Consider the following 17,271-nt stretch of genomic DNA (forward strand, 5'->3'; position numbering starts at 1 on the left):
TTTTGGATCAATTTTTATATTACATTTTTATACCATTGTGTCACATGTCAAAACCTTGTGTATGGGAAATTCTGATTAAGTTCCAACATGTACTGAAAATGCAGCATGAACAGAATGAAAGAAGAAAAATATGCATATGTGTAACGTTACCATACCTTACTATGACATACTCTACATACTTTACATACTCTACTAGCAAAGGATTGTTAAGCCGTCACTGGACAATCAGTAAAGATCCATTCTGTTTACGAGGGGATTACATTTCACACAGCACATCTCTTCCTGCTACACACAATTACAATGCCATAAACTTGTAATCAACAAATCTTCTAATGGTTAGGGAAATGATTTTCCTGTCACTATTGATCCGGTGTACATTAGTCTTGTCAGTGAGCAACGGTGGATCAGCGTGTCTTGCCTGTAAAGCAGCGTCATGAATAGAGATTGATGTAATGAGCCGGTCAGGAATGTTGAGTGTCTTTGTTGCGCTAGTGTTGTAAATTATTTGCCGGGGAAAGGTGTTCGCTCACTAATTTCACATTGTTGGTCAGTGAAACATGGAAATTGTTCATGTGCATTGAGTTTGAAGGTTGACGTGCCAGACAGGAGGAGGGACCTAAAGGAAGCATGTCAGAATGCCTTAATCATTTCTTTTGCGTCTATGTAGAGCATAAATCCGGTTTGACAAGCTCTCGTGAGAAGGGTGTGTGTTGTGTGTGGTTACGTGTGTGTATGAGAGAGAGAGAGAGAGGGAAAGAGGGAGGGAGTATGTCATCTATTTGCAAATCTACCTGGCCCTCTGGCCCCAAGGGTTGAAGCCACGCCTGCTTCCCTCCCACTTTTGCTGAACAGTATCCTGCTCTATGCGATTAATACAGGAAGCGAAGGAGAGAGCCTGGCTTCTGAGGGGGGAAAAAACCCCTGGAACTCTGGGATTTAATCTTTTTAAGCATGTGCATTGACAGAGGCAAAGTGAGTGTAACAGAGTGACAGTAGGCTGCCTGAGGTAAGGAAAGTGAGAGAGGGTGGAAAAAGAGAGGAGAATGGTAAAATATAGGGCAGTTTGATGTTTAAAAGGAGAGAGTTGGAGCTAGAATGAGTAAGAGTAGTATCATGGTATGAGCAAGGAGCAAGGCTGATGGCAAACCTGGGAGGACGTGAAAAGGAGTGAGGGAGCGACTTGGATCCGACCGCTGTCATTTCACCCTTGGTTGACTGGCGCTTGGACTGAACAATTAAGGGGGGCCCCTGGGAGGCTTCCCTGCAGGTCACGGTTGCTACGGCGGCACAGCATTGTTAATGAACCTCCAGAGAGAGAGAGAGGGGGAGAGGGAGTGAGAGTGCTGGAGCAGACGCGGGGGTGTGAGCTCTAGTGAGAGGCAGTGGTTGCGCTCGAAAAGAAGAAGGTCAGAAACCACACTGAGAGACGGGGCAGAGATCTTCAGAGAGGACACGGGGAAAAGAAATGATTGCCTTTGTGTTTACTTACCTCCCTCGGCCATGCTCAGGAATGCCCCGTAAGCCACCGATCCCAGCTGAAATTTCCACCTGCTGCCGAGGATGACATTTTTTTTGGAAGCCTTTCCTGCCACAGAACTTCTCTCCGTTTGCTCGGATGATTTCTCTCTCAGTATTTACCTGGAACTTGTTCTACCTCAACCAGGCAGCATGTGATTGAGATGACGTGAATTTCACTGTCTCCTAATGTTGTTTACTCTAGCTGTGTGCAAGGCAAACACGTAGAAACTGTTGCTTGGAGCTACCCACAACGTTGCTCACTGCTTTTTTCCCCACTGGACCTTATTCTGATTTGTGGTTGGACGGCTAGATCAGCTCAGCCTCACACTCCGTGGCAGATGGAAACCCCTTTTGATGACTCCAGAAAAGGAACCCCGCCATAAGGAGACGAGCTGGGACGTTTTCCCTGGATCCATCCCTTACCATGGATTCCTACCGTTCCTACTGGAATTCAAGCTTGCAGAGCAGCATGTGGGTGGAAGGGGAGGACCAGGACGTGTACGAGGTGGAATCTCGTGTGCCCCTTCCCCGGCCCTTTCCCCTCTCCAGCACCTTGAACGAGAAAAATGCTGTGGTGGTGCAGACCCAAATCTCGCACGTCAACCACAGATCCAACGGTCACCTTCTTAAGGTCATCTCCAAAATCTCTCTGCCCACTCCTCCCTATACAGTAAGTTTGTACTTGGCAACACACAGTTCTGTTGTGTTGGGGCACAATTTCTAGCTTACAAGTATCTCTCGCAAAATAGAATAAAGGGTATTAACTGATTTTTTTGAGTGACTTGGATCTGTTTTTCCACATCACGGTTCTGTAGATTAGATGGAGCCTGGGCGTTGTCAGTTGTGCTGTTGAGGTGTTCTATTTATGTATTATGTGTAATTTAAAATACATTCTTCTATGTAGGTGTTCAGCGTCTCTTCCTTTGGTTCATCTGTAACAGTAGGTGAAAGATTGTATGACTCCTGTATGGCAGAGTCACGTTTGTACTTCCTGGTTGCCGTTATGTTACAGTGTAACCTTTGGTCAGGGTGATATGGAAATCTTCTCTCAAAGTAACTGGCGAGTGAAAGCGTATATGAGCTTGTGGGCGATTTATTGCATTATGACGATTTCAGAGCAGTTCTACCAGAATAATCTGCCTTCTGTCACCTGACCGGAGAGGGCCATAATGGAAATGTGTTATCAGTATCTCAGTGTTGCAGCCTAGATTTAGATTCTGTTTGGACTGCACCTCATTTCACAATTGAATCATGTACAAGTTGCCTGCACTTGCCATTTGTCATACCAGTGTGCAAATATTGGAGTTTGTCTTGGAATGACTGCATGAAAAAACAATAAAAAGATGAAGATAGACAAAAACACTAATCAAAATGAACCACAATAAATAAAACCTTAAGCAATGCCCTTCCCCCACCTCATCCTTAGTGTATGTAGTGTGCAACCTCATTGGCCTTTAGATAGTTCATTTACAATATGCACAGCAGTGGGAAGCTGTTTATTAAGTAGCTGGTGCAAGTTTTACCTTAAGCCACAGTGATATAGTGGCTTCCACACTGTAATAGTTAGTTATGATATTCTTAATGGTGGCAACAATAGTTAATTGTGTTCTTGGTCAGTCAGTTATTTAACTATAACTAATAACTTACTTAACTTGCTCCATCAGTTTGCCATGATGCTGTAAATCTGTTAAATGAATCAAATTGAACTCAAATAAAGAAAATTTGAATATCTGTTTTGAAAACTTTACCTCGGGCTCTTACCTAACAGCTGCAAGGTTTAGTGTCATAAGTGGTTCTTTCCGCATGACAAAGATATCTTTGACAAACAAGATTCAAGGCAACTACTCAGATTGTTTCAAAGATTTGATTCAGAGACAGTGTCCCCTCTAACCTCCTCTGTTTGTCTCACACCGTCTCCCTTCCCTCTCAGCTTGAACATGCCCGGGTGACCCAGACTGAGCTGATGCGGGAGTCCTTCCGCCACAACCAGGAGATGGGTGAGCTGCTGCAGCGGCAGGAGGAGCTGCAGGAAAGGTTGGCGGAGGAGGCGCGGGCGCGGGAGCAGCTGGCTCTGGAGCTCCACCGGGCTGAGGGTGAGTTTAATAAAAAATGTGTATATTGGTATATGAAAATAATGCTTATTATTATTGTGATTTGGAGGAATTGAAGTAGTGAATGTTTATGATTTGCTCTCTATTAATTAACGACGCAACCCTAATTGATGATCTGATCGTTAAAGTGTGTTTATGTGTCAAGGCGATTACAGAAAACAGAAAGCACTGCAGCAGAAAGAGCATATGGAAGTAGAGTGAAAATGCGTGTGTGCATGTGTTCGGGGGGTGGGGGTGGGGGGGTGGGGGGTGCAGGGAGTGATGGGATCAGCTGTTTGCAAGGGAGACTAGAGGAGTGTGAGACCATCTGTGGTGGGAAGTCGACAAATGGAAATACGTGTTTGTGAGTCTGTTTCTGATTTGTATTAAAGCGTCTGAGTGAGTGTGAGGTTAGCCCACAAGCAAAGTGTGAGGGCTTCTAAATGCAGATGTTCTCCATGGAGGTCAGGGTAATTTTGTGGAATATCTTTAATCCATTTGCCTTGGAGTCAATGTAATGGCAATGGCTGATTTTGCTGCCTCAGCACAGTTTAAGTGGGTTGTCAAATCTTGTCGGGGGGCAGCAAATCAGATGTCCCATCCATGTCAGAGACAGCTGGTCTGAGAGGGTTGACTGGTACACACACTTCCATTCTCACACACACCAAACCCAATACACTGGCTTCTCACACAGTTTGGTGAGTGTAAGGTAGAACAATCTTTTCTTCTGGTCTCAACACACTGACTTTTTGGACACACTGTACAATGGTGAGTTTACTGCCAGTTATAATTTCATATAGGTTTTTTTTTTTCTTGAGTAGTATCCTGGTATGATGTTTGTTTTCTGGCTGTAAACTGATAGCGGTGCTGAAGTATGGCAAATATTTGCTGTCATAAAATAGGTTGATCACTTGTCAACCAAGGTTTTACAAGGTAATCCACCAAAGAGGGACACCGTGCAGCAAGTTGTAAAAAAAAAAAAAAAAAGAACAACGTTATTGTGAATAACTGCTAAATTCTACGCTGTGGACATCCCATAACATGTAAAGCAATCAGTTTAAAAGAGCAGTTCTGCCTCTGTGAAAGAAGCACAGAAGCTTGACAGAGTTATCCGTGAGAAGAATAGTCTTATTTCAATTTTTGAATGTAGTGCTAATATACATATTCATTACCACGATACCTGTCAGTTTAAGTGAAATTCTCTTAATATTAATCAATGTTTCCTGATTAATGTGTTATATCTGGCCATGTTGCATACTTCCCCATTCATCTTCAGAAAGTGTTTGAAATCGCCAAATCCAGTGATTTTTTATATTTGACATGTTGGTGTTCAAATGCCATTGAAGCCAGACTGGAATAATTCCCCTCCTTTTGTCTGGATGATCCACACAGGTTAATAGCTCAGGGTGCGGCTGTTTTAAAACTGGTTTTGAATTAACCCAAGAGACGGACTCACCCTGGAAGAGGATCCTCTTCACTGACTGACAGAAACTATTAGGTGTCAGTGAAAACACTAAACAGGATGAGATGAGAAGTCTGCTTGTATTATATTAGAGCTAGAGGAAAAAAACAAAACTAGAGGCCAAGATGGATGACTAAGAGGTCTGTAATGTCATCATGGTGTGTGGGCATTGTTATGAGTCCTTTAGCTGTGTTTTTATAGAAATTGATTGTTGAACAGGCTTCATATTTGATCTCATGAAAAAGGTTTTAGACTTGTTTTGGTGCTTATTGAGGGGGTTACTGTTGCTCGTTGGCAAACAAACACAAGTGTGTGTTTCGTAGCTTTGGGTCACCATGGCTATTAGGGTTTTTTTTTCCCTCAGATGGATGAAGATCTGTGTATTATTATTCATTATCAAAGCTTTCCATTTCTATGAGATGGAGACATTACAGCCCTCCTGGGATTATCACCTTTGATTCATTAAGGAGTCAATTTCCAGTACCTGCTGCTATATCTACTCTTACCTCTCTAGTCCAGATAAGCCCCATTATCAAGACAATATTAAAATTTCCCACATTTCATGAAAAATCCCCTGCCTTTTACTTTTTACAATGGATAGGTTTAAGGACTGTGGGACCTTTGCATGGGGATTAAAGATAGGTTGAGAACTTGGGACAAAATAAGTAAAATACAGTCATTTTATACATCTGTAATCAAATAATTAAAGCAAATGTTAGTTATTTGATTATTGATTATTTAGATTATTGACTTTTTCTGGCCTTAATGCATTCAAACTATTTATTTCATTGAAAACCACACACGTTTTATATATTTGTATGTAGACATTTCCCATAATTAGTGTTTCATGTTCGTAAATGCAGTCATAAAATTTAATCAGTAATTGCTATTTGCATCAGATTGTCATCAAATGTAATGAAATCCTCCCTCCTGTATATTGCATCTGTACATGTTTATCCTAAATTAATTTGACCTTTTCATATTTAATAATGTATGCTTAAGCTGTTAAGCAAATAAGTACAGATAAGTAAGAGAGAGCTCTGTGTAGTTTGTGGGCTTTGCTGTTTTAGCTGTTAATCAGGTGCATCAGACAGACGTGTATCAAAGAGCGATCCCTCCTTAGGCAAACTTTCCACACAGCAGAGGTTCCTCACATGATGTCTCCTGACAACAGAAGTGACATCTTTTAGTGCAGACTCAGGACCTACTCTCCCCTTCTGTCTCTCTCTAAATTTTTGAAATCACACACAGAGAGCCCACTGAGCCCGTACTAGCTGCAAATGAGCAGAATCAAGTTAAATTGGAAGCAACAGCGAGATGGAGAGTGGCTGATTTTGGTAATTATTCACAGTTGCAGTGTTGAAGAAAAATGATGCAAATGTGCAAAAGATCTCTTTGCGTATTCGTGTTGCTCAGTAAAAAATATTGCTCATTAAAAAACATTTATTCACCTAACCCTTCACCCCAGCCCGTCTGGGGTGAAGGGTGCGGGGTTCAGCCTGCCACCCGTCTCATTTCATGCCAGTTAGTATTCCAAAGTCGGACGTACAGTAAAGGAGTGAATGGATTTTCCATAGTAGTTTGTGTTTTAATGTATGCACAGTTCCTCATCTATGAACTGAGTGCTGTCCTGGTGCGTAATGCTTGCTGACCTGTGAGAAAATATGTAATAATAGAACATTTCATTGTGCTGTCTGACCCATTTTGCTTGACAGAGTGAACAAGAGAGACATGCCATGCTCCCTTGCGTTTCTCTGTGCATCTGTAATGTATGCATGTTATGTTTGTGTATGTATATTTTTCTTTGCTTGCGTGTTGTGCAGTAACCTTGGATTTTGTGTCCCGCTGATTCAGTGCTCATTCATCTGTGTGTGTGTGCGTGTGTGTGTGTGTGACTGAAACTAAAAGAGAAGGCTCAAAGAAATTCCTCTAAATACTTTTGTTGAGCGATTTCAAGTATGGGAGCGTAATGAAGATGCACAGACTTTACAAGGGAATTGTGAGTTGTATAATGTGAATGTGCATGAGTTTTTATTTCAGCACCCTTGTGTTGTGTAACCTTCCCTCTCCTCTCTCTTTGGCCACCTTAAGGTCTGATTGATGGCTACACGGGTGAACGGGCTGCGCTGGAGGAGCAGGTGCGCCAGAAGGAAGAGCTCCAGCTGAACCTTGAGCAAGAGCTGCAGGTGAGGCATTCGAGCTCCAGAGAGGAGGAAAAAACAGTTGACTTCTTGTGAGACAGGAAGTGAAGTCTGCCTGGAGTCCCACACAGTTAACTCTTATGGTAGATTTTAGGATTTTCCTTCCAGCGCAGTACACTTGTGACTCAGGTGTAACTGCAACTACATGAGTTTGAATTCAATCAAATTAAAATCTTTCACACTTTTTTTAGATAATCTTGGGCTCTTTTTTTGTTTTAGCCTTCACTGAGCACTTTGTAACTTTCAGAAAAGAATAAAAGGGATAAAATGTGTACATACCAATACAAAGGTACATTGTATCAGCAAACAAAGACCGTATAGTGTGATTGTTGATTCTCTTCAGTCTAAAATTCCTGCCATGCCTCCAGTCTACAGCCATTATTGACCCCACATGTGTAGTTATCGTCATTTCCATCCAGGCCCTAACTGAATACTGTTTGCTCCACACAGGTCACAGGTAGCCGGCTGCACGAGTTGGAGCAGGAAAGGCTACAGATGCAACAGGAGCGGGAGCTGTTGTCACGGCAACAGGACGCCATGAAGGAGCACGCCGGGCCCCGTGAGCTTCGTATGTATCCCAGAATTCCCTTTTTTTTTAAAAAGGCATGGATTTTTTTTTAAAAGGTCAGGTTATTTATATTTTTCCGATATGATTCCTTAATCCTCCCTCAGGGGAGTCTAGATAACGTTGAACACATAATTTTGTGTCCAGTATATGCGTTTATTAGAGAAAAAAATATAGGTTTTTGGATTATCATCCTTACACTTGAAAAACTTAAAGCACCACCCTCCCTCAAATGTTAGGATATAAGCTTATTCAGCATGGTCTGAACCTTACAGTAGGTTCTTTAAATACCCCAATGTTGGAATTGGACAACATGAGAAAGGTTTCAGTAGTCTTGCATCAAGTCAAGCAACTCAACACAATCAATAATCATCAGTTTAGTATCACTGGAAAACTGATTGCCATTCTCTCAAACTAAGACACTGTCTGTTGTTGTATGAATTACAGGGGGCACCTAACATATTGATTAGTATGAAACATCAAACCAAAGACAGTGTCAGCTACATGCTATAGTTATTGCCATTGTTTTTATCTCATCTTTCCGAGTTTATATACATTGCCAATATACAAATTCCTAGATATGATAGTTTGCTAGTTTTTGGGAAAGGTTACTACCAAGATTTAAATGCACACAGGTGTCATATTGAAATGTCCGTAATTTCAGTATACTTGTCTGTGTTCTTGTGACCTACAGTGAAGGCTGTATGTAAAGGCCATTTTGTTGGCACCAGTCTCGGCAACAGGAACTGAGACCAAGGGTCAAAAACTCATTAAGATGTTTCATTATAATCAGTTCTTATGTAACCAGTACAACAATGCTGAGGCAACTCTTTGGACCCGTCAGCATCGCCCAAAAAGTTGCCACGGGTATTTGTGCCGTAAGTCATAAATTGAGAACGTCAGACTAATTTTGCACTATATCCCCTGTATTATAAAGAAGGTATCCCATAAGTACATTCTGTGATGAAATGGTAAGTATACTGTATCTGAGGGTATAAACCAAACTGGGGCTGTTTCAGGAACTCTTTCCATTTGCTTTCACAGCGTTGGCTTCTCCATCCTTTGGCGACACAGCTTTGACCTAATACTGTGACACAGATAGAAAAGCACTCTCATCCTATCTCCACCCCTTTTCTATCCTCTCTCTACGAGTTTTCCTGTTCATGACCAAAACAAGAGCATGCTAAATTCCTGTGCTTTCTTATTCTCCTATAGGCCTAGTTGAAGCTGCAGTGGTTGCAGCACCTGAAGCAGGTGTGTCCACTTTGAGCATGGCTCAGTCATGTCTATGTACCTTGATTGTCTAGCTGAGTGACAGCATATTTTTCTAACCCTAATCCAGCAACTCACCAATAAGGCTTGGAGCTTGCTTGCTATGGGCTCACAAACTCACAACAAACAAAATCACTAACTGTTGCTTCAGCTTTTCATTTTGATTGATTTTTCTTTGTTCTGGTTTGTCATTTTAATGTCTTTGGGTCAATGTTAGCACTCATTTTTAGCATGACTAAATGAAAATAATCTTCGGACATTTATATTTAATCGTCATCTCCTAATTGTCAATCATCTTTGCTCCAAATTGAGGTATCTTTGTTTAATGGTTATATGTAGATTAGATTTGTTGATATTGTGCTAACTCTATTTTTTTGAGTGAGATGATTGGCCATTCAGGAATTCCCTCTCCCTTGCCTGCAAACGCTTATGGGGCATGGATATTGCAATGTCTGGAGTGTCTACGTCCTTTGATCTGTCATTTGCACTCTCTCACCTTTTTACTTTTGCACTAATCCAGCGGGGTTTGATCCTGGGTGAGTCGGTGTGGGGTTGGTTCACTGGTGGCAGACGATGGGCAGAAGGGGATCATGTTGGGAGATGTTGTGTTGGGAAGGTGACTGAGATGTTGGAAGAGTCTGAGGTTAACCATTTACCCAAATGGAGAGTTGCAGAAGTGACCATATATTGCACATTATGGTTTTACAATTAGATTTTATAAGAGGAAGTTGAATGTTATTCTTTTAGAAAACGCAGTGTTGCATGGGAGAGTTGGTCAACATGCATGAAATTTAATGACATGGCTCATAGACCTCAAACTCTTCAATGGCTCCATCTCAGCATCCTGTCGGTTACCGAAATCAAACCTGAATTACTCATAACTAAATAAACTCAGCCCCCACTGCAGTACTTGCCAGGCTGTAATACCGTTCCTCTATTCCTCCTTCGTCCGCCATATTCTGCAGACCTTCTGGAAGAGACGGAGAAGCTGATGAAGGAGAAGGTGGAGGTCCAGCGTCAGGCGGAGAAGGAGAACACGGACCTCCTGAAGCAGGTGAAGCTCCTGGAGGCGGAGCTGGAGGAGCAGGTCAACAGGGTGATTGAGCTGGAGCATGCTCAGAGGACGGAGAGCGGAGACCTCCAGCAGCAGATCCAGGCTCTGGAGAAACAGCTGGAGAAGAACAGGAGATTCCTCGACGTAAGTTAAAGTTGCACAGGCAGTTGGAAAAAGGACCGCTGCATGGACGGGAATCCATAATGTCATGTTGTTTTAGTTTTTTTGTTGAGATTTCTTTCATTGGAATCTCAAAATTCTACATTTTCTAAGTCAATTGCAGTAGGAAGTAATTTTTTTTCTTTCCTTCATACATGAACATAATTCTTACACGTATTCCTTTCCTCCTAAGACTTATGAGGAAGCTTTTGCGAAGCTTAGCCATATACCACTAATTGGGCCTCATGAGTACACACACATCCATAGCAACATGAAACAACATGAAAAAACTAGCTTAGTGCTACAGTAGTTACAGCACATGCTGGCAAGGACTAATAACTGTTCAAAAAAGTGATTATATAAATAAGTGTTTTCTGTGGCTGTCATGGATAAAGGCAACACCTCTGATAATTTACCAACACCTTTTATTGAGTCAACAAAAGATTTGGAGTAGGAAGGTGTCACATGACATTAGTTTACATTCTTGCAAATCTAATCAGACAAAGCTATTTTTGTCGAGTGACAATGGAACAAATTTGAATGTTGGTAAACAAAAGGCTTGCTGATACTACCGGGAACTTGGAATCGGAATTAACGGTAAACACAAGAAACGCAAATCACAAGCTCAGCTTCAAGCTAGCCAACCTATGATACAAAAATGTCCAGAAACTATGCCATGTGGGGTCGCAGCATCTATAAATGTTTGGGGGAAATGCTGCTGTCTCCCAGATGTGTCACTCCTGCCGTGTGTTTATTTATACGGAAAATGAATCTATATCTATCTATTGAAGACAATAAAAACAAAGACAACAACATCACTATTATATAGTCAAGTCAACCAATTTGCTTACAATCCCAAAAATATACAAAATCCAAAACACGTTCACACTCTCTCAACTACAACTACTGCTAGGAATGGGAGCACAAGTAGCCAGTCTGAACACTTGATAGTGCATAGTGGCCAACTAGTCAGTCATCACCATCTGCAGGCCAGTAGGAGTTACCGCCACAGGTTCAAACACATCAGAGTCAAACTAATTAAACAGGGCCATCAGCTGGCCCTTAACGTTTACGACCTCAGTCAGTTCAGACATGCAGTACAACACTGACTTCATGAAAAATGTACATGCTTGCGACAGCTGCTGCCAAACATAAAAAATAGTGTTTGAATGAGCAGTTGTGTGATCAGAAAACAAATTCCTCAACAGAGGATTTAAGATCCCTCTATTGCCTTTAGCTTGCAAGGCTATATTGATGTTTGTTTTTTAAGATCCATTAAAAAAAATCCATATTTTTCCATTATTTATTTATCTGTCTTTCTACGTTCTGTCTTTATTTTAATGTCCAGGAACAAGCTGTGGACCGAGAACATGAGAGGGATGTCTTCCAGCAGGAGATACACAAGCTGGAGCAACAGCTTAAGAATCCACAGAAGCTCCAGACTGGCTCTGAGCAAAGAAACCGAGAGGTAACAGTAGAAAGCATTGTTCTCTGCCAGAGGACAAGGCAGTAATGGAGATGCTCAGTTTTTGAACATCGGCTGTGGTGTTTACGTACATTGGTCTCAGTGTCATGCAACAAAACAATAGAGCTGGTAGAATTACCCATGCTTGCTTGAAAATTACACCGATCTTGTCAAACTGGAAGTGTTACATAGACAACATGAGAATGGGATTCATGCTTGTCCTTGTAGCCCTTTGAAAATCCTTTGTTAATACTGCATTTTATTTCCATGATCATGACATTTTTTAATAAGATGGAAGTAAGCACTCCAGCAGATTTGTTTATTAATACAATACAAGAAGAATACAGTGAGCTGTACAAACAAACACAAACGAACACAAACAAAAAATTTGATTTTGTCAAGAGTATAGCCAAGTGTTAATGTCTTTATGCATTTTAACATCATATTAGTTACATGATGTTTGATGTGTTATGTGACACCTGATAAGAAATATTCATTTCAGGTGTGAATGCTCATATCAGGAAGTCATGAATGATTTGATATGCTATGTAGGTTGACTGCTGAAAGTTCGCTGGCTGAGTTCAAATTATTCTGCGTAACATTCATATCCCTGACACTGGTAAACAGACATCCCACACCTGCACTACGACATGACCAACAGGAGTCACACTTTGAGAAAAGGCAGTGTCCTATACACTAGAAGGCTTGAGTATGACAGCTGAAGTTAGCACAAAATTCACTGCATTTTGATTGATTACATTTTCCCACTTTGATGTCATTCTGATTCGAATAGGAAATGTTCAGTAGTGTTGGACAGTATCTTGACCCACCAAATGGCAGGAAGACTTTACTTCTTGTGCATCAGTCTCACTCATAAAAGTGATCACCGCTGTCAATTTCATCATGAAATGCTGTACATAGTCACAGTGCTGTTGTTGGATAAACTGGAGTCAAACTCATGATCTCTAGATGGCTTTTTCAAATCCTCTCTCTCTCTACTGGAAGAGAAACGTTTTCAGAGACTCTGAATCTCTATCTAATATATCTACAGATATTTCTGCTGGCTGTATTGCTATGTTCACATGTTAAAACTGATTTTCTGCGTGCCCCAGCGTGCCCCTGGCTTCTATAGTATTTTGGCATTGACTGTCAATGTTTCATGGTATTGCAGCACATTTGAAAGGGACAGCTAATTATGTTCCCTAACTAATCGATTGTTTTCATCCTTGCACACCTCCAAATAGTTTGCATGCAAAGCAGTACACAGTTTTTATGTGAAGAAATTAAGCAGTTTTGTTCAACTCATTCTCCGTTGGGTAATAAAAAAAAGAGCACAATAAGCTTTAGAAAATTGCCTGTTCCTTTTTTCTGTTATGGGATATGGGCCCTCAGTGCATTTCACAGTCCCAATCTCAAACATCATTTGACAAAATGAGTCAGTTATTTCAGTGGAGGAAGGCCAGTCTGGTGGCTCAGTAGCATCAGGAATGTCTGTGCTCTTTTCCACTTTACTCTCTGTGCCACAATGTCAGCTGGGGTAGCGGCTGTGCTCCCCCTCGAATTCAAGACCCGCATAATATAATTTCTGATGGGCTTTCTTGCATCTGCGATTGTTGTTGAGATAGATTGGTTTAAATTTTGTGGTAGAATTCAAAATGATTGTTTTTTTTGTCTATGCTTTTGTGCCGCATATACTACATAACCCAGTTGCACTTCTGCTACAACTTCACCAGCTAATACCTCACAGATTACCACTACCATTTCTATAATTTCCAGAGACAGAATCCTGCCACAGCTACCATCATTAAGCATTCTTTCTTCCTCTTTTCTCCCTCTCTCCTCTCTCCTCTTTCCCTCCAACTCTCCATCCTCTGATCCTCTGTGCCTCTGCCTTCTCTCTCCCATGGCTATTGCAGGTGGATGGAGTAACCTTTAAGGTATTGCTTCTAGCTACATGTAGAACCAACTCTCCTGCAGAGAGCATTAAGTGCATTTTAGTAATCCTGCCTGCCCCTGTAGCGATTCATATCCTGTCCATCTCCCTTGTCCCTTTCCCCCTCTTTTTCTCCAGTTTGGTCCCCCTCTATGTGTCCTCAATTGAAAGCTAACTGAGTAGCTAATAGCTACTCAGCTTCTAATCATCATCTTTTCTCACTCCACTCCTCCTCGTCTTTCCCTCCCTTGTCCCCAATATAAAAGTGGACAGAACAGTAAACAGACTTGAAAAGTTGTGAGAATGATAAAGAATTAAATGTGAGTTGCACAGTAGAGCAGCCTGAAGTGAAATTAGCATTGACAATTATACTCTCCAATCATAATACTCTACCCAAGTTTACCACGAAAGTCAATGGAGAAATTGGATAGAAAAAGCACACTAATATTGCATCCTCTAAATTTTCACATATAGTGATGGGGAGTGATGACTTGATGAATTTATTAAACGACTCCAAGTCAGCTCTGTTAGCAAGAAAGACAGAATTAAAACCCCAAAAAATCCAATATTTTGCATATTAGAATTGTTACTTATTTTTATTTCACCTACCTTACTTCAATTTCAAAGTTGTGGTGTATTTTGAAACAACAGTGTCAGCAAAAGTCAAGAGGGCGGTAAATACTTTTATAAGAGACTGTGTCATCTTTTTCCCTCTCTTCTTGTTTGACCAAGCAGAGGGAACAGTCCACCATCTAGATTTTGTTTCAATAGTAGCAACATTAAAATTGCTCTCCCAGGTCTTATTCATTTTACATGAACCCTTCTCCCCTCCACCCCTCTTTCTCCCCTTCATTCATCTGCTGATGCTTTCCCCATCTCACAGGTGGATCAGTTTACCTGCCAGCAGCCCTCCTGATTATTGTACTGCACTGTGGCATTTGTCACCCTGAATGAAATCTCTCTCGCCCCTCTGTCTCTGCACCTCATTTCATCCCCCCGTCTCCCTCCTTTCTCAGGTGGATCAGCTGACCTCCCAGCTAGCTGTACATCTATCGGCTACGCTGTACCGAGTGTTGTCTGAGAGCGAATCTCATTAAATGCCCCCCCCCCCCCTCTCTCCCACTCTCCTCCTCTCTCTCACTACCAGGTGGACCAGCTGACCTCCCAGCTAAAGGAGAAGGCGGATTGGTGCAGTGAGCTGCTGCTCGGCTCGGAGCAGCTGCGTCGCGAGTTGGGTGAGCGCGACGAAGAGATTGACAAGCTGGAGAGCCGCGTCCGCGAGCTGGAGCAGGCCCTGCTGGCCAGCGCTGAGTCTCTGGAGAAGGTTAGGAAGGGGAGGGGGAGAGGGGGAAAGGGGGAGACGAAGAATGTGCAAGAGAGGGAAGCAGAGACGGCTCGGGAGAAATAGGAGTCGGGGAACAATAGCTGCGGAGCATGGCAGAGGGGGTGTGTGAAGGAATGAAGATGAGATGACAGCTAGAGGATGAATGGGAGGGGGTTAGGATGCAGGGGGAGAGGGAGAACAATGTGTGGGTGGGTGGGTCTACTCTAGCCGCCCCAGCCGTTTGCTGTTGGTGATGATGCTGTGCTATGGTTAGCAACTGTCACGATTGCCCCCCAGTGTTGGTGGAGGGCTGTGGGTGAGTGAACAAAAAGAGCTGTGAAAGAAATGTTGCCATGCTACTGCTCAGTTGGCAAAATACAAGGAGACCCAGTTGCATAACGCATGATACAATACTGTTAGCGTGCATGTGTTTGTTTAGGCATGTCTTCCTTAAAAAGAATTGTCTATGTAACAACAGTGTGTTCCCGCAAGCCTTTTTGTGTGTGCTGTATATAATTGCCGAACTAGATAGTCGTGTCTTACACCTTTGTGTTGTTGTGTTTGTCTCAGGTTGAACAAAAGAAGCAGCATGCATCCATCACTGAGTCTCGACACTCCACACTGGAAGCTCAGTTACAGACTGAGAGAGAAGCTTTGGACAGGAAGGAGAAAGAGGTAGTGTGCTGTTCAATATGTGTTTTGACGATTGGGAGAATTTTTGAGCAGTCACCCCCAGCTATTTTAGCTCAGCATTCAATACATCAGAACCCTATAGGGGAACTAATTTATGTGTGGACATACATAACACATCTACACATGCATTGGGCTTGTGATATAGTAATGCATTCATAACACTTCTATATATCTAGAGTAAAAAGAACTGTGTTTATATCATGCAATTTTCTATCAGATCTGTCTATGTGTACTATATTTATATTTTAAGTATAGTAATTCTTTGTAAGACCTTTTGCTATGGATGGCCTTTCTTTTTATTCTAGATCTATAGTCTAGTAGTATTTGTCTCGGGTGTTTCCACTAATCACTCAGGCTCACGTGTAATTTATAAAAAGCCAAAGCTTGTTTTATATGGTAACCCTGAATACTTTACGTCGAAACGTTAGTATCTGAATAATATGATTTTGCATCGCAGTTATGTGTGCGGCTACCTCTTGAAATGAATGAAATGTTGTGCAGAATCTTGCGGTGTCAGATATATCTCCCCTAAAGTGCCTGCCATCCTTTCCTGGTGTCCCAGATCAGTAACCTGGAGGAGCAGCTGGAGCAGTTCAGGGAGGAGCTGGAGAACAAGAGCGAGGAGGTGCAGCAGCTTCACATGCAGCTGGAGATCCAGAGGAAGGAGCTCAGCAGCCAGCAGCAATACCTAGAAACAAGGGATAGCATGCTCCAGGTAAACAGCCATCCTGTCGCAAGGCCATATTGTCATCTTTACACAGAATAAGCCACAGTGGTCAAGTCTGGCTATGTTGTGAAATGCTGTGCTGCTCCACCTGCAGCACAGTTTCTAAAGACAGTGTAAATCAGACAGACAGACCCTGGCCAGATAGTATAGTAAAAATATGTTCTATATTGTACATTTGTATTTTCAGCCTCATTCGTTACGTTTAATCTTACCTATGTGTCATTTTATACTTAAAACTGTTCTACTAAAGAGCAAAAGATAAGCTACTGTTTACTGGAGATTTATAAACCATTTACCCACAGGGAATGTGTGACATTGCTGGATTTTTTTGTACTGTACAGCAACAACAGAAGGTCTGGCTTGTTCACACAACCAAAAACTACTCCTCCAGACAAACTGGCAAAATTGAAAATAGGACCAACTTAATCTATCATAGATATAATACTATTATGTCCATATTATATGCATATTACATTAACATCTCGATTTGAAAACTGAAACTTTTTAAACGTTTTACCGCTGCTGACACGTTTCGTCTTCGACCCAACCAATGAATTTTGAGTGATGTGCCGCAGAGTTGAACTTACGCGTGAACTGTTTGTTGATAGCCATCCCATTATAATTTCTGACTTTTGAAGGTGATGGAGCAGAAGGACAGGGAAATAGCTCTTCTTAATGAACAGATCACTAAGCTCCAACACATGGAAACAGCCTCTGATAACAAGGTAACGCTATATGCGTATACGAAATAGACCACGTCTGTTTTCGAATATGCATAGCTCCGTGGTAGTGGATCATTGTGTGTGTT

The 17,271-nt window shown here is 41.9% G+C and overlaps 1 protein-coding gene across 4 annotated transcripts in view; it reads left to right on the forward strand.

Moving 5' to 3' along the window:
• Positions 1-17,271, forward strand: part of akap9 (A kinase (PRKA) anchor protein 9) — a 70,692-nt gene that overhangs the window by 39,049 nt on the left and 14,372 nt on the right. For 2 of the 4 annotated variants that reach the window (XM_078290132.1, XM_078290134.1), the window contains 10 exons: positions 3,449-3,611; positions 7,162-7,256; positions 7,722-7,839; positions 9,052-9,090; positions 10,074-10,306; positions 11,670-11,789; positions 14,867-15,043; positions 15,614-15,718; positions 16,299-16,451; positions 17,102-17,188. In XM_078290132.1, coding sequence (XP_078146258.1) covers positions 3,449-3,611; positions 7,162-7,256; positions 7,722-7,839; positions 9,052-9,090; positions 10,074-10,306; positions 11,670-11,789; positions 14,867-15,043; positions 15,614-15,718; positions 16,299-16,451; positions 17,102-17,188 — 1,290 coding nt within the window. The remainder of the gene's footprint in view (positions 1-3,448; positions 3,612-7,161; positions 7,257-7,721; positions 7,840-9,051; positions 9,091-10,073; positions 10,307-11,669; positions 11,790-14,866; positions 15,044-15,613; positions 15,719-16,298; positions 16,452-17,101; positions 17,189-17,271) is intronic. The other 2 variants (XM_078290135.1, XM_078290133.1) reach the window with 2 other exon arrangements.

The sequence above is a fragment of the Centroberyx gerrardi genome, chromosome 19, assembly GCF_048128805.1.
Source record: "Centroberyx gerrardi isolate f3 chromosome 19, fCenGer3.hap1.cur.20231027, whole genome shotgun sequence".
Taxonomy (NCBI): domain Eukaryota; kingdom Metazoa; phylum Chordata; class Actinopteri; order Beryciformes; family Berycidae; genus Centroberyx; species Centroberyx gerrardi.